The 25,883-nt window shown below is 41.7% G+C and overlaps 1 protein-coding gene across 8 annotated transcripts in view; it reads left to right on the top strand.

Moving 5' to 3' along the window:
• The window catches only part of LOC121284791 (myc box-dependent-interacting protein 1-like), a 163,680-nt gene that overhangs the window by 132,390 nt on the left and 5,407 nt on the right, over nucleotides 1-25,883 (top strand). For 3 of the 8 annotated variants that reach the window (XM_041200463.1, XM_041200465.1, XM_041200468.1), the window contains 7 exons: nucleotides 1,560-1,670; nucleotides 3,720-3,743; nucleotides 7,327-7,470; nucleotides 16,967-17,038; nucleotides 22,199-22,264; nucleotides 24,006-24,122; nucleotides 25,360-25,461. In XM_041200463.1, coding sequence (XP_041056397.1) covers nucleotides 1,560-1,670; nucleotides 3,720-3,743; nucleotides 7,327-7,470; nucleotides 16,967-17,038; nucleotides 22,199-22,264; nucleotides 24,006-24,122; nucleotides 25,360-25,461 — 636 coding nt within the window. The remainder of the gene's footprint in view (nucleotides 1-1,559; nucleotides 1,671-3,719; nucleotides 3,744-7,326; nucleotides 7,471-16,966; nucleotides 17,039-22,198; nucleotides 22,265-24,005; nucleotides 24,123-25,359; nucleotides 25,462-25,883) is intronic. The other 5 variants (XM_041200466.1, XM_041200469.1, XM_041200470.1 and 2 more) reach the window with 3 other exon arrangements.

Below are 25,883 nucleotides of genomic sequence, written 5' to 3' on the forward strand. Positions count from 1 at the left end.
TGTGACAGGAGTGTCCACTTCAACAAAAATTGTGTACATTAGTCTAAACATGGTTCTCCTTTCTCTTGGCCTGGGAGGGGAGGTAGAGGGAAGAGGCGCTGCCCATTTGGGAAGAAGGAGGGAGTCCAGCATTCACATTTGGCTTTAGTTTTCTCTATTGCTCCACTACTTTCTCCTGGGCCAGCTGGATTTGGTTCCTGAGGCTTCTCTCCATGGTAACAAAGTGTTGCTCCATAAGGGAAAGTTTGGGAACCCACTTTCCTGGTTGAGTGATCGTGCATGATATTTCAACTCTTCCCAGGTGGTTTGAAGAAGTGCTTCAAACAGCATCTCAATGAGGAAGGGCAGATGGTGAAGAGGAGGTAAAGGTGGTGAAATAGGCCCACTTAAGACATGATTATGCCATGGATGCAGGTTTGAACAGGATTGTAGCTCCCTAGTGCCAGAGCTGATGATTCTGTTCAGCACACCTGTAGTTATCTGGCTAACATTTGAAATGAATCCAAATAAGCTAATACTGGGAAAAAAAGAATGGTGTTGAGTTTTGCAGGATGTATGTAGTCACATCCATTCAGTTTGTTCAATCTGCTTCTTAAACCGATGTGATTGCTGAGCTAAATTTTCAAAAGGCTCTGAACTTTCATTTTGCTGTGGAGCTGTTTAGCTGCCATCTAATTTACTGATTTAATGCTAGTTCAATAGAATTTGAGTAATAGCTGATTCATGAACAGCTGTGTCTTGAGCCGCGAACCATTCAATAAACAGGATGTCAACATAAATGGAATGCCATGCAATCTGTTCTATAATCTGATGCTGTTTAGTGCCCTTTTCACTAATTAAGGTTAAGTTCTCTGATCTGTTGCTCTGACCTGGCCAGTATCCTTTTAACTTATCTAGGTGATATTTATGTCTTCATTCTGTGACACAGCACCATGTACTACATAAAGACTTGGAATATTCTATGTGAAGCTACATTAACAAATGCAAGAACTTTATCTACCCTATACATTCCTCCCCTCCCTGCTCCAACCTACTGGGAGCAGCAAGAAAATGCAAGTAAATCTTGTGTCAACCTTGCTCGACAGCCAATGGCAAGTAGGCTTCACCATCAAAGTGGTGATTGTTTTCCCTTGCCTAATTGGCAAGAATGGTATCCTTTCCTCCGTCTTTTTACAAAGTATGTGGCAAAATCAAAATGAACGTTTTGTTTCACTTTAATTGCAACTGAAGATGGGTAATGTGCAGAGTCCAATAAAATCTTTGGCTTCATCAGGATTGTGCATGCAGATCGAGGCAAAATTGCTATTAGTAAATAAGTGGCTTTAGTTTGTCATCCTCTTTAATTGGAACAAAGTTCTTTAAAGTCACCCTTGTTAAAGATTATTGTCTGTTACTATAATCTTGTTTCATCTACCTCATCTCTGTTGTGCTAAAGCCTACATGTGTTTTTTTCCATGTTCAGCTACTCAACACTGCATTATGACATACCTGTGTAGCAAATGAGTAAACTACTTTCTCTCTTTCTCCTCTTTCCCTCCCCCATACAAACACCTGCCTAGTTTGAGGCTCCTGGGCTTCTGCAGGATGAAGGAAGCCTATTGGACTTAGACTTTGATCCTCTGAAGCCAGAGTCCAGTCCAGTAGTGAGAGCAGCTTCGCCAGTCTCTCAGGTTTGTTTAGCTCAGTCTTTTCTCTGGTTAGTGACCTAACCATTCAGGTGTAGAAAATACTTTTAGCCTAGAGGAGGTGTTGTTTGCTTATTGAACCAGATCATGTTCCCCTGTGAAGTACCTGTCTGAGCTCTTGGTTGTGTGGAGGAAGATGCTGCCCAGGTTGCTAGTTTTGTAGAGAATGACACCTTGAAATTTTAGCCTTTTTCCCCTCTGGAGCTGGGAGACTGAGGCTTCATTTAATTGCCTGTCCCTAGTTGTACCAAAAAAATGGAACCTTGAACCACTGAGGTGACTGTGTTCCCACAATCAGGAAGCAGGGAATGCCAGGATTTCTTTTAATTCATTCACAGGTTGTGGCGAGGCCATTTTATTGAACACTCCTGTTCAACTAAGTGGCACGCTAGGCCATTTTGGAGGGCAATTGAGTCAACCACATTGCTGTGGGTCTGGGGTCACACATAGGCCAGTCCAGGTAATGACAGCAGATTTCCTTCCCTAAAGGACATTAGTGAACCAGATGGATTTTTACAACAATCTCATTTTACAGTTTTTATTACTGATGCCAGCTGCTTATTCTGGACTTATTTAATTAATTTGAATTTAAATTTCCCAGCTACCATGGTGGGATTTGAACTCCTGTCAATGGATCACTGGTCCAGTAACATAACCACTATGCTACCATATCTGCAAAATATTGACCCAGCAATTAAAAAACCATGCAATTTGCAGTTTTGATCCAATCAAACTAGGGTTGGTGGCTGTAGAGCATTCACTAATTATAGTTTGTAGCTTCTAGTTGCATGAAGTTTTTAAAAGCTGCACCAAAGGACAACTTGGGAAATTAACCCTAACTGATTGTAGTTGTTGCATGTATTTTTTTTAAACAATGGATGTTCACAGTTCTAAATGTTTAGAGAGAATTGAGCAAATTATGACTGCTCAAAAATCAGAACATTAACTGGTCCACCAACTCTCCACTGTGCCCAGTCAGGCTGAGATGTTTCAAACCATCATTTACAATAGTTCTTCCCCCATTGCCTCCAAAGAAGGGGGTGAAAGATTTTTCCTCCTCCTTTCCACTCTCTGCCCCACACACTATTCTCTGCTTTTAAATGTGCTGTCTCTGGTTGTACTTTTCCTGTGGCTGAAGACAAATGGGCTGTGTGATGCGAATGATGCTGGTTACCCACAAGAATCTGAGTGGGGGCAGCATTGTTACAGCCATGATCCCCCTGTTATCTTTCCTTCGACACCCTCCACAGCCAATCAATGCAGCTTGTGGGTGCTGTGTGACTTTTGTTCAGTCCTTGGATCCTAAAAAAACAGTGACTGTGCTGACAATTTTGCACACTCCAAGCTCTGCTTTCAAACCCTTCCCATCGATTGATTGCACTGTACCTCTGCTTGAGTGGAGAGTCCTTCCAGTCACCACTTTAATTGGAAACAGGCAGTTAGAAGCCCATGGTAGGACATTAAGGTTCTTGCCCTTTTCCGCTAACTAGCAACCAGCTATTTGCAGCACCTGCTGTTTTTCAACTGGTCCCAAATGGACACAGCTGTGGTGCTATCCAGCTAGAGTCACTCAGCACAGAAGGAATCCATTTGGCCCATTGTGCCTGTGCTGGCGTTTTTTAAAGGGAAACTTAGTTTGTCCCACTCCCTGGCCCTTCCCCCATATGCCTGCAAATTTTTTCCCTTCCAAGAATTTGCCCAACTAATTGAAACAGGAAAAATTTAAAAGGATTGGAGCTAAGTTGCCTGGTGGCCAACACTGGTACAATGGACCGAATGGCCACCTTTGTGCCATAAAATTCTATAAAGATTGAGCTTTCTTTTCTGCAATAAATATTTTAAGACCTGGCAATATTTTGTCACTAACAGCACAGAGCTAGACTTTATTTAACTGCCATTAAATTGGGTGTTTACTGATATTGCCTTTTGAAATATACCTCAAACAGGGAGAGGGAACGTAATATAGTCTTGCTATAAGGTGTGACTAACGCCTGCTCAATTTACATGTTTTATGTATTTTATTCAACATGCTAGTCTTTACCTTGGGATTTGTGGGAGGTAAGCAACATGGATCATTATTTTAAAACACACCTAACTTTCAGCATGTACAAGTCTCGCCTTTATCACTGCCCATCCAGTTCATGTTTGCATCTTTTTTAAAAAAAAAGTGTGCATAGTTTATATATGCATTGCTCTAAACAGCTACCAGCAGAATCTGAGCTTTAAGTGGTTAGGTGCTTTTTCTGCTCTCAGCATGCACTTGTTCATTATTCCTTCTCTAAGATCACTTCACCACCCCCCTGCCCCCCACCACCCACCCCCCCCCCCCCCACCCCCCCCCCCCCCCCCACCCTGTATCCACCCTCAGGCACTGCAGTCTGCACACAGTTGCTTTGCATTAAAGCCCAGTCTGTCTTGTGTATGAGGTAAATGTTACCCTTGTGTGTCTGTGGTCCGTCTTTATGTACCTCTGGTTTTATATCAAAAAATTTCTTCACTTCTCAAGTTGCAGCATGGCTGTCGTGTCAAGTTGTTCTTTAAAATTGTTTTTGTTCCAGTCCTTTGTGTAGTCAAATCGGACAAGACCGTCTTAAGATGTGCAGTGAATTATTTGTTAAGCAGCTGACTAGGAATCCTGGCTGTGCAATTTGGTACATTTCTTTAGTGCAACGTGTCCAATTTTTTTCTTTTACCAGTTGCGAGCTGTGGTGCCCCTGTCTGAACACCCGCCCTTAAGTAAGAACATTCACTTGTCCACAGTTTTTACTTACATAAAAATAAGTCAAGACAAGATGGCAATTTGTTTTGATCCCCTCTGGAAATGGTCAAATAGGTTCCTGACTTGTGTGTGACTAATGGCCACTTGGATGAAATACTGGAGGTTGGCTGTTTAATGGAACTAACATTCAAGAGTCAGTACCCTCAGGAGGTGAGGAAATTCTCTTGGTGTATTTAAAAACTGGCTTAACTCTGTATTTCCCAGTAATATGCTAACATTTCTGTCCAAATCGTATGGTTTTAAAGCTGATTGCCCTGACCCTCCACCTCCCTAGAAAACCAGAGTGCCAAATAGGTTTTTTTGTCATTTTGAAAAGATGCTTTATTTTATATATTTTGGGATTTGGGTGGCAATAGCAACACCAGCGTTTATGGCCCATCCCTAATTATCTTTAACTGAGTGGCTTGCTAAGTCATTTCAGGGGGCGAATACATTGCTGTGGAGTCACTGCCACATTGGGTAAGGACAGCAGATTTGCTTTGCTAAAGGACATGAGTGAACCAGATAGGTTTCTATAACGATCCAGCAATTTCATGGTCACCATTACTGTTAAGAACTTTTTAATTCCAGATTCATTTAATTAACTGAATTTTAAATTCCAAAGCTGCTCTGCTAGGATTCAAACTCGTGTCTCATTATTAATCCAGGCCTCTGGATTACTGGTCCAGTAACAACACCACTGCATTATCATTCCCGAGGTACAAGGTAGTTAGATCTTATTGTGAGATATTGCTAGTTATTAATGTTGCGATGTGTTTCTGACACCACTGTTACTCTGCATCTGGCTGCAAAAGTCTGTATATCTTGAGTGCTACAGACTTGAGCAAAGAAACAAGATTATTCAAAGAAGTTAAACATACTGGGTTAGTGTGGTGGCTGTGGGACCCGAGTTGACTTCACACTCATGGGTTTTTAGTTCTGTCTGGTTGATTGTTTGAACATATGAACATATGAATTAGGAGCAGGAGTTGGCCACACAGCGTTTTGAGCCTGCTATTTAGTAAGATCATGGCTGATTCATTCACATTCCTCCCTACCCCCAAAAACCTGCCACTCCTGTCCTATTAAGAATCTATCTACCTCTGCCATAAAATATTCAAGGGCTCTGCTTCCACCCCTTATTGAGGAAATATTCCAAAGACACTTGACCCTCCAAAAAAAAAAATTCCCCTTATCAAAAGCCTTCTGGAAATCTAAATACAGTATATCCACTAGCTCTCCTTTATCCAGAGTATATGTGACTCCTTCTGAGAGCTCCAATAAATTGGTTAAACATGATTTCCCTTTCACAAAACCAGGTTGACTGCCTGATTATCCTGAATTTTTCCAAGTTCTCTGCTATAACATCTTTAGCTTCCAACATTTTCTCTATGACAGATGTTAAGCTAACTGGCCTGTAGTTTCTTGCTTTGTCGTCTCCTCCTTTTGCATAAAGGAGTTACATTAGCAATTTTCCAATCTAATGGAAGCATCTCTGAATCTAGGAAATTTTGGAAGATTAAAACCAATGTATCAACTATTTCCCTAGCCACTTCTTTCAAGACCCTAAGGTGAAGCCCGTCAGGACCCAGGGACTTGTCAGCCTGCAGCTCCAACAATTTGCTCAGTACCACTTCCTTGGTGATTTTAATTCCTTGAGTTCCTGCCTCCCTTCCATTTCCTGATTTGCAGCTATTTCTGGGATGTTACTTACATCCTCTATAGTGAAGACTGTTGCAAAATGCCTGTTCAATTTATCCACCATCTCCTTATCTTCCATTATTAATTCCCCAGATGCTCTTTCTATAGCACCAGTGCTCACTTTGTTATCTCTCTTCTTTGTTAACTCTTACTATCTGCCTTAATATCTGTAGCAAGGTTTCTCTCATGGTCTAATTTTTCCATTCTTTTCAATCTTTTAGTCATTCTTTGCTGTTTTTTTATATTCTGTCCAATCTTCTAACCTGCCATTCACCTTTGTGTAATTATATGCTTTTTCTTTCAAGTTTGATACTATGATTAACTTTTTTAGCTAACCACAGATGGTGGGCTCCCCTTTTTTGGAATTTTTTTGTTCTCATTGGAATGTATCTGTTCTGTGTATTCTGAAATATCCCTTTTAAATGTCTGTCTTTGCATCTCTGTTGACCTATCCCCTTGGTTAACACCATTGAATCATATGGTGCCAGGAGTAATGGTGTAGTTTGCACACTGCTGTAAGATCCAGTAATATCTTGCACTATCATGTTGACTGAGATGGTTTAGCAATTAACAATCTATTAGGTGGGAAAGACCTTGAAGAGAAGACATTCCACTTCAGTAGAAAAATGGAACGTTTTGTTGCTGAGGGAAACTATCTGGAAGGAATCAGTCTCCCCATGAAGAAATCGCTAATCCACTTCTGCCCTTCAGGAGAGTTTGAGGAACCTGTAGTGCGGCATCACTATCGCCATCACTCAACAGGAATTTGTGGCCATTAATTAGTGCATTTCCTTTTAATTGATGGTGGAATGCTATACATGCAGAGTATTTCCTGCACCAAGGAGTTCTTGAAGACCTTGCAAAGTGGAAAGATTTGATTTGTATTTCACAGAAATGCTTCACATTGATTGTGGCAAAAGTTAAGCAAGGGCCAAGTGTGATCTGCGCAAACCTCCTAGCCCAGGTATCAGGTAAAGTATAAATCATCTTGGAAAAGCAAAATTGGATATTTTAAGATTTATTGGAGTGATGTTTTGACTGCCATCAAACCACTGACAACTGCTGTAGGATGAAAGCTGCTGTTCTTGCATTCCCCACCCATTGCGTGGTCTCTTCACTCCATACCTGCCTTTATTTTTTACATTTGCTTCTCTCTTTATCTTTTCTCACTGGATTGTGCAGCCTGAAAAGAGTGCATCTAACAGCATGCCTATGGACCACTCTCCAAGTATGGCCATGGGGGATGGTCTTAATGAGAGCAGTTTTGCAGTGGACTGGTCAGCCCAGCCCAACCTGCTTGACCAGAATGAAGGTGTCACTGCTGAAGTAAGTGTAAATAATTGGCTTTTTTTCAGAAGTTGTGTAAATATTTCCATTACTGTGCACTTTCAATTGCTGCAAATATATTGTTTATTTAGGCCAGGTGAAGAATTAAACTTATTGTAAGTGTGTAGATGTAACTGTGGGCTGAATTCAGGTTGCCTATTCCAATTGGATATTCTCTTGAAACAAGGTTGAGGGGTGACCTAATAGGTCTTCAAAACTGTGAAAGGTTTTGAGTGGGTGCAAAGAATGCTTTCTCTTGTGGGGAAGAGCATAACTAGAGGCTATCAATATAAAATAATCATCAAGAAATCCAATAGGGAATTGAGAAGGAACTTGTTACCCAGAGTGGTGAGGATGTGGAACTTGCTACCACAGTGGTTGAAACAAATAGCGGAGATGCATTTAAGGGTAAACTAGGCAAGCATATGAAGGAGAAAGATGGCAGATTTAGATGAGAAAAGATGGGAGGAGGCTCAAGTGGAGCATAAATACTTGTGGACTGGTCTGGCCAAATGGTCTGTTTGTGTAGTTTGCACTGGTTCCAACATTAAGTCACTTCTGGCTCTGCCTTTTGGAATAAATTCTAGATGATATTCTGGCCTATTAGATAGTCTTGGGTTACTAGATTCAGTGAGGGAAACAATTTGTTGTCATCCTCATTTTGCCTTAGCCACCCTGCCAAAAATAAATGTTTCTCCTAGATTTTTATTTTTAAGCATCAAATTTACTCTTACAGTTGGTCGAGGGAAGGGAGTTACAGATTGCATACAATCTGGTAATCTTAATGTGGAATCTTGTGCTTTCTTTCTTCCACTGTCACTTGTGAATAAGTTTAATGCAGAATCCCATAGAAGTATATTGAATCATTTAGATAAGCTAGACTATTGTTTCAGAATAAACCTGGCTGAAAAATACCAGAGGACCCAAGTTTCATTGAACAGTGAATTTAGAGCCAATGTTTAAAACAGTTTCAAACATATGTTGTCATCTTTGAGTAATACATTACCTTGTCTATTTTACAAACTTTAAAATACAGTTGCATAGACTGGGAATTGAGTCTGGACTGGGTTGACTTTTCCTAGCCCTTAACTATTCATTCCTTTCTCTTCATACTTAACTATGCACTCCAAAAGGGGGGAACCAACATTTCAATGGGTGAACAAAAAATGAGCATTTTTGTGTGATGCAGAATGGGTTGGGTTGGGTTGGACCTGGTCTCCATCTTGGTGAGAGGATGAGACAGTGAGTGCAAAATACTTATTTTGGGTTTCTATATTTTTATTTTAATAACAAATGTTGTTGAATGCAGAATAGGTCCATCAACATCTGTAAGAGAGTTGAATAGAAGTGTACAAAATTGAGGGGTTTTGATTCCAAGGAGAGAAAGTTTCCACTTACAGGACAGTTGGTAACCAGAGGGGACAAATTTCAAATAATTGGTGAGGGGTGATTAGGAAAATCTTCTTTTAGTCGGCAAGTTATGACCTGGAATACACTGCCTTGAAAGGGTAGTGGAAGCAGTGTCAATAGAAACTTTCAAAAGCGAATTGGATAAATACTTGAAGGGAAAAGCTTTACAGGTCTGCAAAGGATAGGGAAGTGGGACTATTTGGATAGGTCTTTCAAAAGAGCCAGGCATGATTGACTAATTGACCTGTGATGCCTTAATCTTAAATCTTTGCTTAAAGTTGAGAAAGGAGGCTACTTGGATGAGGTCCTTCTTCAGAAATGGCTGCTGTCTGACCCATCCTTAATGCCAATTTTGCAGTGCATTTCCACTTTTTTCTTAAGATGCAATGCTTTTAGATCTAAACATAGCACACCTGCATGTTGAATTTTGTAATGGGTTAACTTCAGATACTTCCACAATTTCTAACTTCATTTTGAGCACCTCCTCCTTCATTTCTCTCCACCCCACCCAAACTACATCAGTTGGTTACCAATCTCTCACTTTCAAGGGTCAAGATTATAGTTCAAAATTGTCGATGATATAAATTGGAAACATTGTGAACTCTGAGTAGGATAGTGTAGAATTTCAAAAGGATGTGGACTGGTTGGAATGGGTGGACAAGTGATAGGTGAAATTTAATGCAGAGAAGTGTGAAGTGATTCATTTTGAAAGGATGAACATGGAGAGACAATATAAAATAAATGGTATAATTCTAAAGGGGGTGCAGGAGCAGAGGGACCAGTGTGTGTTCATAAGCCATTGAAGGTGGCAGGGCAGATTGAGAGAATGGTTAATAAAGCATATAGCATCCTGGGCTTTATCAACAGGGGCATAGAGTACAAAAGCAAGGGAATTGTTAAACCTGTATAAAACTCTGCTTCTGCCTCAACTGGAATATTGGACCCGGTTCTAGGCACCACACTTAGGAAAAACATGAAGGCATTAGAGAGGGTGCAGAAAAAATTCATGAGAATGGTTCCAGGCATGAGAACTTCAGTTATGTGGATTGGAGAAGAGAAAGTTGAGGAAGTTTGATAGAGGTATTCAAAGTTATGGGTCTGGACAGAGTAGGTAAGGAGAACTAGAGGGCACAGTTTTAATGTGATTGTGACTTTTGCAAATCATAACATGAGGGAAAACTTTTTCACACTGCAAATGGTTAGTCTCTGGAGTGCACTGCCTAAGAGTGGTGGAGGTAGCTTCGGTCAAGACATTCAAAAGGGCATTAAGTTATTACCTAAAAAGGAAAAATGTGCAAAGCTATGGGGAAGTGGCACGAGGTGAATTGCTCCTTTTAGAGGGCCAGCACAGACATGGGCTGAATGCCCTCTGCTGTAACCATTCAATGATTGTACAAGCCCTGGGGCAGAACTTTATACAGTAATGCAGTATTCCTGTAGTACTGGGGTGTTATTCAAAAGAATAATATAGGATTAGTTCCTGTCTACTCAACCTTGTTTTTGGGTGGGCTTTTCTGTACACAAAATGGTGTCTACATTTTTCTATAGCCACTACCCTTCAAACTTCAGAGGGACGTGATTTACCAAATAAAAGCAAAGCTCGTGTATATAGGATTGTGATTGCTAAAGTTTGAGCTAGCCAAATAATAGAAACATAGAAAATAGCAGAAGTAGGTCATTTGGACCCCTAAGCCTGCTCCACCATTCAGTATGATCATGGTTGATCCTCTATCTCAATGCCGTACCTCCTTGATGCCTTTTAGAGCCTAGAAAGCTATCTATTTCCTTAAGTATATTCAGTGACTTGGCCTCCACAGCCTTCTGTGGTAGATAATTCCACAGGTTCACCACCCTTCTGAGTGAAGAAGTTTCTCCTCACCTCAGTCCTAAATGGCCTACCTTGTATCCTGAGATTGAGCCCTTGCTCTGGAATTCCAACCTTTCTGAAAATCCAAATACCCCTTATCCACTGGTTCTCCCTTATCTATTCTGCTAGTTATGTCCTCAAAAAAAAATACTCCAGTAGGTTTGTCAAACATGATTTCCTCTTTCATAAATCCGTGTTGACTTTGTCTAATCCTGTTATTTTCTAAGTGTCTTGTTATCACATCCTTTTTAATGGTCTAGCATTTTCCCTACCACTGATGTTAGACTAACTGGTCTGTAATTCCTTGTTTTTTCCCTTCCCTCCTTTTTTTAAATAGTGGGATTACATTTGCCACCTTCCAATCTTCCAGGACTGTTCTGAATCTACAGAATTTTGGAAGATGGCAACCAATGCATCCACTATATTTCCTGTAGTACCCTGGATATAGATTCAGGCTGTGGGGATTTATCTGTTTTCATTCCAATTAATTTCTCCACCTTTTTTTTTAGTAATACTCATTTCTTTCAACTCCTCCTCCTCACTAAACCTTCCATTCCTAGTATTTCTGGAAGGTTATTTGTCTTCCTCTGAAGAAAGAACTTAAGTAGTTGTTTAATTGTCCTACCATATCCTTGTTCTCAATTATAAATTCTCTTGTTTTGGACTGTGAGGGACCTACATTTGTCTTCCCTAATCTTTTTCTGCTTGCTTACTTAGGCGCTTTTACAGTCCTCTTTTATGTTCCTTGCAAGTTTATTCTTATACTCTATTTTTCCCTCCTTGATCAATCTCTTGGTCCTCCTTTGCTGAATTCTAATCTGCTCCCAATCCTCAGGCTTGCTACTTTTTCTAGCAATTTTATACGACTCCTCTTTGGATCTAACAGTACCCTTAATTTCTTTCATTAGTCATGGTTGGGCCACCATTCCTGTTGTGTTTTTGCACTAGAAAGGAGCATATAACTGTTGTAATGCATATATTCATTCCTTAAATATTAGCCATTGCCCATCCTTTTAATGAAGTTCCCCAATCTATCTTAGTCAACTCGCACCTCATACCTTCATAGTTCCCTTTGTTTAGATTTAGGACCATAGTTCTGGATTGTGCTACTTTACTTTCCAACCTAAGGAAGAATTCTATCATGTTATGGTCACTGTTCTCTAAAGGACCCTGCACAAAAGATTATTAACTAGCCCCTTCTCATTGCACAAAACCAAATCCAGGATAGCCTGTTCCCTAGTTGGTTCCTTGACGTACTGATCTTAAAAAAAAAACATCTTGTACACACTCCAGGAATTCATCCGCCACAGTGTTATTGCTAATTTGGTTTGCCCAGTCTACATATAGATTAAAGCCACCCATGATTACTGTAGCACCCTTGTTATATGTATCTCTAATTTCCTGTTTAATACTGTCCCCACCTTACCACCACTGTTTGGATGCCTATATACAACTCTCACTAATGCTTTATTCCTTGTTGCTTCTTAGCTCCACCCAGACTGATTCTACATCTAGACTTTCTGAGCCAATATCCCCTCACTATTGCACTGATTTCACCCATAACTAACAATGCCATGCCACCTCCTTTTCCTTCTTGCCTGTCCTTCATAAATATCGAATATCCTTGGATATTCAATTCCTAGCCTTGATCACCCTACAACCATGTCTCTAATTGCAATCATATCGTACCTGTTTACATCTAACTGCGCTGTTAATTCTCTTGCCCACATGTCTGTCCTTGGTTTGCTGCATTGTTCCAGTGAAGCCCAACGCAAACTGGAGGAACAACACCTCATCTTCCGACTAGGGACTTTACAGCCTTCTGGACTGAATATTGAATTCAACAACTTTAGGTCGTAAGCTCCCTCCCCCATCCCCACCCCCTTTCTGTTTCCCCCTTCCCTTTTTTTTCCAATAAATTATAAAGATTTTCCTTTTCCCACCTATTTCCATTATATATATAAAAAAACCCACTAGAGCTATACCTTGAGTGCCCTACCATCCATTCTTAATTAGCACATTCGTTTAGATAATATCACCAACTTTAATTTTAACACCTATGTGTTCTATTGTACTATTGTCGTTGACATCTTTTGATGATCTGCTTCTATCACATCCATTCTTAATTAGCACATTCGTTTAGATAATATCACCAACTTTAACTTTAACACCTATGTGTTCTATTGTACTATTGTGGTTGACATCTTTTGATGATCTGCTTCTATCACTGCTTGTTTGTCCCTACAACCACACCAACCCCCTCCACCTCTCTGTCTCTCTATCTCTCCGCCCCCCACACACACACCTTAAACCAGCTTATATTTCAGCTCTTTCCTGGACTCGAACTCAAGTTCTGTCGAAGGGTCATGAGGACTCGAAACGTCAACTCTTTTCTTCTCCGCCGATGCTGCCAGACCTGCTGAGTTTTTCCAGGTAATTCTGTTTTTGTTTTGCTTCTATCACTGCTTGTTTGTCCCTACAACCACACACCCCCACCCCCCCCTCCACCTCTTTGTCTCTCTATCTCTCTGCCCCCCACACACACACCTTAAACCAGCTTATATTTCAACTCTTTCTTGGACTCGAACGCAAGTTCTGTCGAAGGGTCATGAGGACTCGAAACGTCAACTCTTTTCTTCTCCGCCGATGCTGCCAGACCTGCTGAGTTTTTCCAGGTAATTCTGTTTTTGTTTTGGATTTCCAGCATCCGCAGTTTTTTTGTTTTTATCTTTGCGCTGTTAATTCGTCTACCTTATTACAAATGCTCCATGCATTCAGATACAGTACAAATCTTGCTTCAACTGTAAAAGAAATAACTGCATGGGATATTTGACCAATTTTATCAAATTGCTTCAAAATGTGCAATTACTATTTTTTGGGTAATATTCTCCCAGCTGTTGCCTTTTCAATTTAATTTACATTTGCTTACACCTCATTGTACTGTTTGAATTTAGTGGTCACTAACATAAGGATTGCTATTGTCTGTTCAGAGATGCTACCTGTATTTGAACTGAGCCATGGAGTACTAAAAACAGTCTTGAATCATTAGAATGGTTACAACACAGGAGACCATTTGGCCCTTCATGTCGGCACTGGGCCTCTACAAGAGAAACTCAGCTAGTGCCACTCCCCTGCCTTTCTCTGTTGGTTTTGCAGTATTTTTTTCTCTTCAGATGCATATCTAGTTCTCTTTTGAAATCCACAGTTGAATCAACCTCCGCCATATTTAGTGCATCGTTGTTCCTAATCCATCACTGTAAAAAGGCTTTTCCTCGTGTTACCATTGCTGCTTTTGCCTTACATCAATGTCCTCTGGTTCTCAACCCTTTCACCAATCTCGCTGTCCTTGCTCACTCTCCCATTCTAGACCTCATGATATTGAATATCAGTAACAAATTTCCTCTCAACCTTCTGTCCTCTAAGGCAAACAGCCCCAGCTTCTCCAATCTATCCATGTAACAAAAACAGAAAATGCTGGAAATACTCAGCAGGTCTAGCAGCATCTGTGGAGAGAGAAACAGAGTTAATGTTTCGAGTCCGTATGATTTCTTCAGAGCAGCATTTCTTCAGAGTATTTTGCTTTTATCTATGTACCAAGTGTCTCATCCCTGGAACCATTGTCCTGAATCTTTTCTGCACCCCCTCCAATGCCTTCGCTGCTTAAAGTGTAGTGCCCAGAATTGAGTTGGCACTAAAGGCTCCTATATCTATGCTCAGAAAACCAGCCAAGACTTTGCACTTGTAACCTCTCAATTCAATGAAGTTTCCCTTAACTTGAGTGCCTTGATTGACCATTTCAAGGTATGGTTTCGCTGTGGTCTGGAATTGCAAATAGGCTAGACCGAGTAAGGGTAGCAGATTTCCTTTCATCCAAGGTGTAAGTTAATCAGACGGGTTTTGATGACAATCGTTTCCTGATACAGGCCTTAAAGCTAGTTTATTTAAACACCTGAATTTTAAGTTCCCCGGCTGCCATGATGGGATTTGAGCTTGTCTCCAGATTTCTAGTCCACTATGCCTTCATTTGCCATGTTGGATAGGACAAGTTGTTTACTTTGAATATAATGCTAAGATCTGCGTGTTTTAATGCTGATGTGATATGCACCACCTTGCATCTTTCCCAGTTATTTTTGTGAATGTTTTGGCTCTGCAGTGCCATCTAGATTCTAGTAAAATCAGTCCTGAATTAAGCACAGAATAGTAGGCAACCAGGGAAACATTTTGCAGCACACCTGTTTCTAGTATTTGTATTGGAATCTGCTTGTGTTGACATTCCTAAAGTAGAACAGGTCTTTGCATTGTGCTTTGGCAAACAGAAGTTTGGGTATAAAAAGATAAAAACAAAAAACTGCGGATGCTGGAAATCCAAAACAAAAACAGAATTACCTGGAAAAACTCAGCAGGTCTGGCAGCATCAGCGGAGATGGATTTGGCAAAGTTTTACATGTGTGATATGGACTGTGATTTTTGTCCTGGGCACCATCATTTTTTTTTTATATCCTGGATGTGGTGATAGTGCCCATGAGTGTGTGGACCTGTTGCCCCAGTTCCAGGACTGACTATGAACTTTGGCTTCTAAGTGGATACAGTTGGATGTTGTGCCAGTATAAATCCTATTCTAATGTTACAACCCCAGGGTATGCTACTGACATCTGGGTTGGTGCCAGAAGTTTGAGTATTGTCTGCTTTTATCACCTGCGAGACATTCAAACATTGGAGACATTGCAGAGGATAGCAGCAAGGGAGTTCCCAGTCTTGGGATGCTTTATCAAGCAAGGCTGGAGAAACTTGGGCTCTTCACCTTTTCTAGCATTTCATTTAAATGTTGAATTTCACTTGGGTAAACAAAATTGCAAATGGTCTGTGAAAGGTAAATCCTTTAAATGAGACTAGAATAAAGAGCCATTGGATTAAGCTGATGGCCAAAAGGTTAAAACTCGTAACAGGACATTCAGCATGCACAGTGGATTCTTGAGAAACTCCTGGAATTGTTTGAGAACCAGTGGATAACTCCTGGAATTGTTTGAGAACCAGTTGGATGTTGCAGTAGAGGAGACCTTGGGGTGAGTTGTTGTGATCATCCATGTCCATAATTTTATTCCAGATTTGTGAACTCTGCAGTGAATTCTTCAATCTCATTCTCTCTCTCTCTTTCCCCCCGCACCCCCCCCCCCCACAACTAACCCAGATATTTGGCTGTGGCTTGGAGTGTTCCTGGATTTTCATTGCCTGCAGGCATCTAATTTCTTCCATGGAATGCTCTGTGACTTTTTAAAACGAGCATGGATTTTTCGTTTACAATGCAGATTTCCAAATTGCAATGTCTAGAAAATGTGCTTGCTGTAAAAAAAAAATATATATTTTAAATGCAATGTAGAATGTGACTTCTGTTCCCTTAATATTTAGAGTTATTGCAACCTGTTCCCTATGAAATCCTTTTAATTGTACTTTTGAGGCACCTCTAGCTTTCCTCTAAGACACTTTGTAAAACAACCTCTTTGACCAAAGTTTGGTCATCTGACTTATATTTCCTTATGGCTCTGTCATACTTTGTTTTGTAACACTCCTGTGAAGTGCCTTGGGAGGTTTCACTGTTAAGGATGCTATCTAAATGTAAGTTGTTGATTACATTGATAGAAACATAGAAACTAGGAGCAGGAGTAGGCCATTCGGCCCTTCAAGCCTGCTCCGCCATTCATTATGATCATGGCTGATCATCCAACCCAATAGCCTGCTCCCGCTTTCTCCCCATATCCTTTTGATCCCTTTCGCCCCAAGAGCTATATCTAACTCCTTCTTGAAAACATACAATGTTTTGGCCTCAACTACTTTTCTGTGGTAGCGAATTCCACAGGCTCACCACTCTCTGGGTGAAGGAATTTCTCCTCATCTCAGTCCTAAATAGTCTACCCCATATCCTCAGACTGTGACCCCTGGTTTTGGACACCCCCACTGTCGGGAACATCCTTCCTGCTTCTACCCTGTGTAGTCCTGTTAGAATTTTATAGGTTTCTATGAGACCCTCCCTCATTCTTCTGAACTCCAGTGAATATAATCCTAACTGACTCAGTCTCTCCTCATATATGTCAGTCCTGCCATCCCAGGAATCAGTCTGGTAAACCTTCGCTGCACTCCCTCTATAGCAACCACAGTGCAGTTCTGATTTTTAACTGAGGGGTTGTTTCCTTTGACAAAATTTTGCATTTCATTCTCTTGCAGGCAGTGGAACAAGAAAACGCCAGCAGTGAAGTTACCGAGAAAGGAGATGGAGATAAAGCTGCATCTTATATTGTAGGAACCTGGATTATTACTTTTTAATTGGTCTAATACTGTGGGGTTGGATCTGGCGACTCTAAATAGACCATTTTGTTTTGTTTGACTTTTGTAACATCTGATTTTGAAATCCCTTTTTTCTTCTTTGCGGATGAAGTTAGGCCATCTTCAACCGGGAATATTAAGGCGAGCAGCTTGAAAGAATGGTTTTTTTTTTCTTGTTTTGCCATGATAGATCTACCAGGCATTTAATTTGATCGTCCTTGTAATTGAGAGTTGAGTTGAGACCTAGTTAACCAGGGCCTGTATTGCTGTACAACCCTCATGGCTAGCATTGCAGGCATCAGATCTGTTAGTCCATTGATTGATGACATTTATAATATGCCAGCTAATATAAAGTAGAAAGCAGAGGCTGTAATATTGAGTTTTTACTTGATTTTAGCAGCCGAGCTGCAGGGTTGCTCACATTGCAGTGTTGGTCAACTTCCTTTTGAAGCTGCTGATGAGATGAAAAGAACAGTGGAGGATGGATGCTGAGGGGTAGATGTATTTGTCATAGCAAGGAAATTAGAAGGTTGAAGGATTATTCCTTCTACCAGATGGTGAACATGTTCTCAAGGCTGGTTTTTGAGTACAGAGCTTCAAAGGGTCTTCCAGTTCTTCTTTCTCTTTCTTTCTCCACCACACTCCCTGCCCCAATCTCTCTCGTCAAGCAACTCTGAGCAGTGCTAATTCCCAAGACTTGAGAGAGAGCCACTTATAGTATTTTAGTTTGTCCAGATGTAAAGAGAATTTTAGTTCTCTCCCCCCTTGCACTGAAAATAGTCATTGATACCATGTAGTCCAGTACAAGTTGAGAAGGTGCCAATGGGCTGTTCAGCTCTTCAGTGTTACATATGAGCTTGATTATTGAATCTTAGAGCACAAACAGAGGCCATTCTATCTATCATGCCTGTGCTGGCTCTTTGACTGCTTTACTGACCACACATGCACTCAGTTTGACATAGGCTTTACTGGGCAAAGAAAGAAAACATAGTTATACAAGTACCTCAGGGTGGCTCAAAGTGCTTTACATCCAGTGAACCATTTTAGAAATGCAGGGCGTATTGTAGGAGCCAGCCACTTTATGCACAGTAAACTTTGAAATAACAATGAGATAAATGACTAATGTTTTGGTTGTGGGTTGAATTACTCAAGTCATTGGGGTGATCACCACTGGCCCTCTTCATAATCGGGCCATGAGATCTTTTATGCCTACTTGAAAGGTTTAAATCTCATCTGAAAGACAGCACCTTTGACAGTGCAATGTTCCCATTCAGCACTGCACTGATGTATGTACTCCAGTCTCCAGAGTGAGTTTGACTTAGGTGAGAATGGAATCCACTGAGCTGTAGTCATCAGGAGTTTTCCCTCTCCTTGTCTGTGGATTGGAAGCCAATTGGAGAGTTCATATTGTGGCTGTGATCAGACTCCTTGGCACTAATCAGGAATAAAGTCTATAACCGCCCCTGATCAGTGTGATTCTGTACGAACTATGATACACTCTCCCAGAAGGTGAATGCATGTTTTCAAGCATAAACCTGAAGGGCAAGTAGACCAAGAAGCACTTAAAATAAAAAATACTTCTGTTTGTTCTGGGCATGAGTGTCATTGGCAAGGCCAGCATTTATTGCCCATCCCTAATTTCCCTAGGGAAGATGGCGTTGAGTGGCTGCCTTGACCTGGAGTTCATGGTGCACCTATAAGACCGTAAGACATAGGAGCAGAAATTAGGCCATTCGGCCAATCGAGTCTGCTCCACCATTCAATTATGGCTGATAAAGTTTCTCAACCCCATTCTCCCACCTTCTCCCCGTAACCTTTTATCCCCTTTACCAATCAAGAACCTATCTATCTCGGTCTTAAGTACACTCAATGGCCTGGCCTCCACAGCCTTCTGTGGTAATGAATTCCATAGATGCACCACTCTCTGGCTAAAGAAGTTTCTCTTCACCTCTGTTCTGAAAGGTCTTCCCTTTACTCTGAGGCTGTCCAATTGGGTCCTAGTCTCTCCTACTAATGGAAACATCTTCCCCACGTCCACTCTATTTAGGCCTTTCAGTATTCTGTAAGTTTCAATCAGATCCCTCCTCATCCTTCAGAATTCCATCGAGTATAGACCCAGAGTGCTCATATCTTCCTCATATGTTAAGCCTTTCATTCCTGGGATCATTCTCGTGAACCTCCTCTGGACCCTCTCCAGGGCCAGCATATCCTTCCTGAGATACGGGGCCCAAAATTGCTCTCAATATTCTAAACATAGTCTCACCAGAGCCTTATAAAGCCTCAGCAGCGCATCCCTGTTTTTATATTCTAGTCCTCTCAAAGTAAATGCCAACACTGCATTTGCCTTCCTAACTACCGACTCAATTGCAAGTTAACCTTAAGAGGATCCTGGACTAGGACTCCCAAGTCCCTTTGCACTCCAGATTCCTGAATTCTGTCCCCATTTAAAAAATAGTCTATGCCTCTATTCTTCCGACCAAAGTGCATGACCTCACACTTCCCCACATTGTATTCCATCTGCCACTTCTTTGCCCATTCTCCTAACTTGTCCAACTCCTTCTGCAGCCTCCCCGCCTCCTCAATACTACCTGTCCCTCCACCTATCTTTGTATCATCTGCGAACTTAGCCAGGATGCCCTCAGTTCCTTCATCTAGATCATTAATGTATAAAGTGAAAAGTTGTGGTCCCAACACTAACCCCTGCGGACCTCCACTAGTCACCAGCCGCCATCCTGAGAAGGACCCCCTTATCCCCACTCTCTGCCTCCTGCCAGACAGCCAATCTTCTATCCATGCTAGTACATTGCCTCTAACACCATGGGCTCTTATCTTACTGAGCAGCCTCCTGTGCGGCACCTTGTCAAAGACCTTCTGGAAGTCCAAGTAGATAACATCCATTGGCTCTCCTTTGTCTAACCTACTCGTTACCTCAAAGAATTCTAACAGATTTGTCAGGCATGACCTCCACTTGATGAAACCATGCTGACTTTGCCCTTTTTTTTACCATGCACTTCTGAAATCTCATCCTTAATAATGGAGTCTAAAATCTTACCAACGACCGAGGTCAGGCTAATCGGCCTGTAATTTCCCGTCTTTTGCCTCACTCCCTTCTTAAACAGGGGTGGGGGGGTTACATTAGTAATTTTCCAGTCGTCTGGGACCCTCCCCGACTCGAGTGATTCCTGAAAAGATCACTATCTCTCCAGCTATCTCCTTCAGAACTCTGGGGTGTAATCCATCTGGTCCAGGTGATTTATCCATCTTCAGACCTTTCAGTTTTCCTAGCTCCTCCTCCTTGGTAATGGCCCCACCATACTCACCATGGCCCCACCATACTCACCTCTGCGTCAGTCTTCACGGTGGAAGACACGAGTAACATCCCCAAAGTTCAAGAGAGTCGGGGGGGGCAAGGTACCTATTCAGTTCCTCTGCCATTTCTTTGTTCCTCACTACTACTACTCCAGCATCGTTTTCCAGCGGCCCAATGTCCACTTTTGTCTCTCTCTTACCCTTTATATATCTAAAAAAACCTCTTGCAATCTTCCTTTATATTACTGACTAGTTTACCCTCATATTTAATCTTCTCCCTCCTTATTTCTTTTTTAGTTGTCCTCTGTTGGTCTTTGTAGGCTTCCCAATCCCCTGGTTTCCCACTGCTCTTCGCCGCATTTCTCTTTAGCTTTTATGCTGTCTCTGACTTCCCTTGTCAGCCATGGTTGCCTCGTCCTCTCTTTAGTATGCTTCTTCTTCCTAGGGATGAATTTTTGCTGTGTCTCCCAAATTACTGCCAGAAACTCCTGCCGTTGCTGTTCCACTGTCTTTCCTGCTAGGCTCATCTCCCAGTCAATCCTGGCCAGCTCCTCCCTCATACCTCTGTAGTTGCCTTTATTCAACTGTAATACCATTACATCTGATTCCAGCTTTTTCCTCTCAAATTGCAGGGTAAATTCTATCATATTATGGTCACTTCCTGCTAAGGGTTCCTTCACCTTAAGCTCCCTTATCAAACCTGCCTCAGTACACATCACTAAATCTAGAATTGCCTGTTCCCTAGTGGGCTCCACCACAAGCTGCTCCAAAAAGCCATCTCGTAGACATTCCACAGATTCCTTTTCTTGGGATCCACTACCAACCTGTTTTTCCCAGTCTACCTGCATATTGAAATCCCCCATGATCACTGTAACCTTGCCTTTCTTACACACCTTTTCTATCTCCTGTTGTATCTTATGCCCCACATCCTGACTATCGATTTAATTTCATTTCTTACTAACAAAGCAACCCCACCCCCTCTGCCAACCTGCCTATCTTTTCAATAGGATGTATATCCTTGGATATTTAGCTCCCAGTCCTGATCCCCTTGCAGCCATGTCTCCGTGATGCCCACCACATCATACCTGCCAATTTCAATCTGCGCCACAAGTTCATTTACTTTATTTCGTATACTGCGTGTATTCAGATCCTGTATTTCCCATCCCCTTTCTCATTGTCGTCCCTTTATCTGATGTGCTTGAAGTTAGATTCCTAGCCCTTTCCAAACACTCTGTCCTATTTTGTGTTCTGGAGACTTAAGTAGCCTCTCCTGAGCTCTCCTTTTCAGTTTTTTCATAATTTTCCATTAAGTTGAATCCACCCCCCACACGCTAACCTGCTGCTTTGTTTCCCATTAGTCATACTTCTTGGAGTTTTACCCTTCCCTCCCCCTCCCCACCCCACAGTGCTTTCTTGTTTCTCTGTAGCAGTTTGGCACAACTGAGTGGCTTGCCTGGCTCATTTCAGAAGGCAGTTAAGAGTTAACCACATTGCTGTGGTTCTGGAGTCACATGTAGACCAGACCAGGTAAGGATTTCCTTCTGTAGAGGACACTAGTGAACAGATGAGTTATTCCAACAGTTGCTATTAAGACCAGCATTTTATTCCAGATTAGTTGAATTTAAATTGCCCCAACTGGGATTGGAACTCATGTATCTGGATTATTTGTCCTAACCTCTGGTTCCCTAATCCAGTAACATTACTCCTATGTTACCATACCCTGGTAACCAAAGCATTATTACCATGTTTCTAATTATGATTTGTAGCATTAACCATCATCTAGATGCCAGTCTTCCATCTAATCCATATTTCCCTGAATTTCAGTCTGAGGAACAACCAGAACCAAAGAAAGAAGTTGTGGAAAATGAAACTGAAGCTGATATTACTGTGGTAAGTTAAATAGTTCACTGTTTTACCAAGACTGAAATTTCTAATATAGCTACAGGAGACGACCATTTAGTCCCTCAAGCGCTCAGATCGTGGCTGACCTGTATAAGTTCATCTTCCCATCTTTGTTCTGTAACGCTTAATAGCATTCTGAATAAAGACTGTTTTTAGGGAATCGGAATGAAGATGCTGGTCAAATTTGCCTCTTGCTGGTCTTCTCCTGCCTGTCTGTCATTTTCATATGTTCCTCTATACAGCTGGAAACAGCTGTACTGAATTTTGCTGAGCAATTAGCCCCCTGTCTTTGTTCCGTTCGTGGGGAGAAGGAAACCCAATGTGCAAGTTTAAAAAAAAAACAGGAAATGCTAGAAAAACACACAGCGCCTATTGACATCTGACTGAACTAGAGGCAAGGTAACCTTTTTTTAGTAGGGTTCACCTGGAGGGAGCCATATAAAGGGTGAAAACTGTTCTCATTGCCCAATATTTTAAGTCTTGGTCTCCCGGTGCCTCGTTTTTTTTTCAATTAAGGTATTCCTGTATTCAAATCCTCCAAGGCCTCACTATTTCTAACCATCCCCCAGTCCTACAATACTCGGCAAACCATGTGTTCTTCTGACTGGCCTCATCTGCTCCTTCCACTCCCTTTGTCTCACCAATGGTGACCATATCTTCAGTGGTTTAAGCCCCATGCTCTGGGATACCTTCCAGCTCAGTTGTCTTTTCTTTTAAGGACATAGTTAAAGTTGGGGGGTGCAGATGGAGCTTTACAGCACCTTTCACATCCTTGATGTCCCAAAGAACTTTGTGCCCAATGTATTACCTTACAAAGTGAGGTGACTATTGTTTTGTAGAAAAACACAGCAGCTATTTTGTGCACAGCAAGATCTCACAAATGGGAAATGAGACACAGGCCTAGTTAATCTGATTTGATGCTGGTTGAGTGAGGGATCAGTGTTGACCAGAATATACCAGGAGAACTCCTCTGATCTCTTTGGGATAGTGCTATGGAATTTCCTTTCACAGACTGGGTGTTGGTTTAACATCTCATCTGAAAGATGAAACCATTTCTCTTGGTGATGTGCCAGCCCAGTATTTGCTCAGCTTCCAAAGTGGTGGGGGGGGGTGTAAGCCCACAGCCTCATGACATGACATGAGTGTGAATATACCTCATGAGCCTGAGTTCATCCAAAATTCTGCTACCTGTATACTAACTCCAAATCATATTCACCCAATGCCCCTGTGCTCGTTGTCTAAATCAGCTCCAGGTCTAGCATTGCCTCAATTTAATAATTCTCATCCCGGTTTTTTGAATGCCTCGCTTTGCTCTCCCTCTTATTTCATAACCTTCTCTGACTCCACGCAACTCTCGGGTACCTGCACTCCCCAAACTTCGGCTTCTTCTGCACCCCTGGTTTTAAATCTCTCTGCCATTGAAGGCTGTTACCTCAGATGCCTAGGCCCTAAGCTCTGGAATCCCCCTCTCCCCGCCTAAAGTGCTCTACCTCTCTTGCTTTTAAATACTCCTTAAAACTTACCTCTTTGACCGAACCTGCTGGTCACCTCCAGTATCTGCTTATGTAATTGTTGTATTTTGCTCTAACACTCCTGTTCGAGTGCTGTGGGACAGTTTATTACATTAAAGGCACAATGTAAATGCAAATAGGAGGAGTGGAGTATTGTATTTTGGTTTTTCAGCGCCATTTACAGAATACTTAAGTACTACCTTTTTTTAAATTTCAAGTCGAAGGATGTTTTGCCAGCTGTGGTAACGGAGACACTTCCAGCAACCACCAATGGAGCTGTGTTTGACACAGTGCTTTCTGACGAGATTGAAATGCCCCCTGGATTTCAGTTTAAGGTGGGTTTTGAGCTAGTTTATTTCGATAACAATGCATTGAAGCAGCTACTATTGAACTTTACTCCTGTCATTATTAAATCTGACTTTTAAAAAAAAATCCATAATCTGCTAGTTAAGGTAAATGCAGGATATTTTGGTTTACTTATTTAGGTTGCATAAGTAACTGTTTTGTCTAGATCCATTCCAACAGCTCAGCCTTGGGCAGGAAGTCTTGAGGCTCAGTGGGCAGCGTCCCTGCATCTGGGCCAGAACCTCCAGGTTGAGTCCCACTCCAGGTCTTGCTGGGCAAGGAGGGTATGTTTATAACGTGGCCAGACAAGTTGGGAATCAACCTGTAGATCCTTCCAATTTACTTACGACAGGCAGTAAGTGGGAGAATCACCTGGTCAGCTGGAACAATGCAGTAGCTGCAGCGCAACAGCCTCCATGTTAAACTCTGTGCGCAGGTTCCTACCATGGGCTGTACGCCATGGCAAGCATCCTCCTTGCCTAGAGGGACTACTGATGATGGTGTTCCTGGGCGGAGTGTGCCACAGTAACCAACTAATAACTTACACTAATGGCACTGCTATTGAGCAGATAGGGACCAAGAATTGTCTCCCTGAAGGCTGGTGGAATTGAAATCTGGCAAAGCAACAAACACAGAATTCAGTTGCCTGTCTTTGTGAGTTTGATGGACAAGATCCCAGGAACTGCTGTTTGAGCCCTCCAGCGGTGGAGGATCTTGGGCACCTTTCATATGATGAGCCTATAGCCACCACCACATGCTGTGGTCCTAATGTCACACATGGTCAGGGATTGTATGATTTTTGCCACCTAGATTTTAAAAAAAAAACTTTTTCACTTGTCTTGAGCTGTAGCTGAATTTGGCTGTTGCTGAGAACAGTGCTAGGCTATAAGAATGCCAGTGGGGGTGGATTAGATCTCTGCGCTCCTTCAATTCTGGTCTTGTGCACATTTCCCCTTTCCTTTGGTCTCTCATTGGCTGTGGGCTCCATGTGCTGGAATTCCCTTCCTAAATCTCTCCACTTAAACCTTTCCTCCTGAGAGATCACTTTTTTTTTTGTCAGCGTAGAATGTATACTCCTTGAAGCTGCTGATTCATACGCAGGCAATATTGGTGTTTGGCTTTGATGAGAATTGACAGCTGGGTGAAGTTTTTGTAGAAATAAAATGGTGGAAACCCCATTTTGAATTGAGTGCACTATTCAGTTAACACGCTTTCTGCTGTTGTCAGGTTCGGGCTCTCCACGATTACAATGCAACAGACACTGACGAGCTAAATCTTAAAGCAGGCGATATTATTTTTGTCGTTGCCCATGAAAACCCAGAGGAGCAGGTAAGCAGTTTTGTTTATCTTAAACTTTAGCTGTGGTCAGAGGCACACGAAGATTTCAGTTTGGTCTGGGATGACCTGCAGGGATGGGGGTGAAGGAAAAGGAGGAAAGATTTTCACTTATGAAGTCATGAAATATGTTTATATATCTCCAAAATGCCCTACAGCCAATTAAGTACTCTTAAAGCGTAGTTACTGTTGTATTGTAAGAAATGTGGCAATTTGCACACAGCAAGCTCCCACAATGAACAATGCGATAATGACCAGGGTTGTTTTTTGTGATTAAAAACAAAAAAACTGCGGATGCTGGAAATCCAAAACAAAAACAGAATTACCTGGAAAAACTCAGCAGGTCTGGCAGCATCGGTGGAGAAGAAAAGAGTTGACATTTCGAGTCCTCATGACCCTTCGACAGAACTTGAGTT

This window comes from Carcharodon carcharias, chromosome 12, assembly GCF_017639515.1.
Source record: "Carcharodon carcharias isolate sCarCar2 chromosome 12, sCarCar2.pri, whole genome shotgun sequence".
NCBI lineage: Eukaryota > Metazoa > Chordata > Chondrichthyes > Lamniformes > Lamnidae > Carcharodon > Carcharodon carcharias.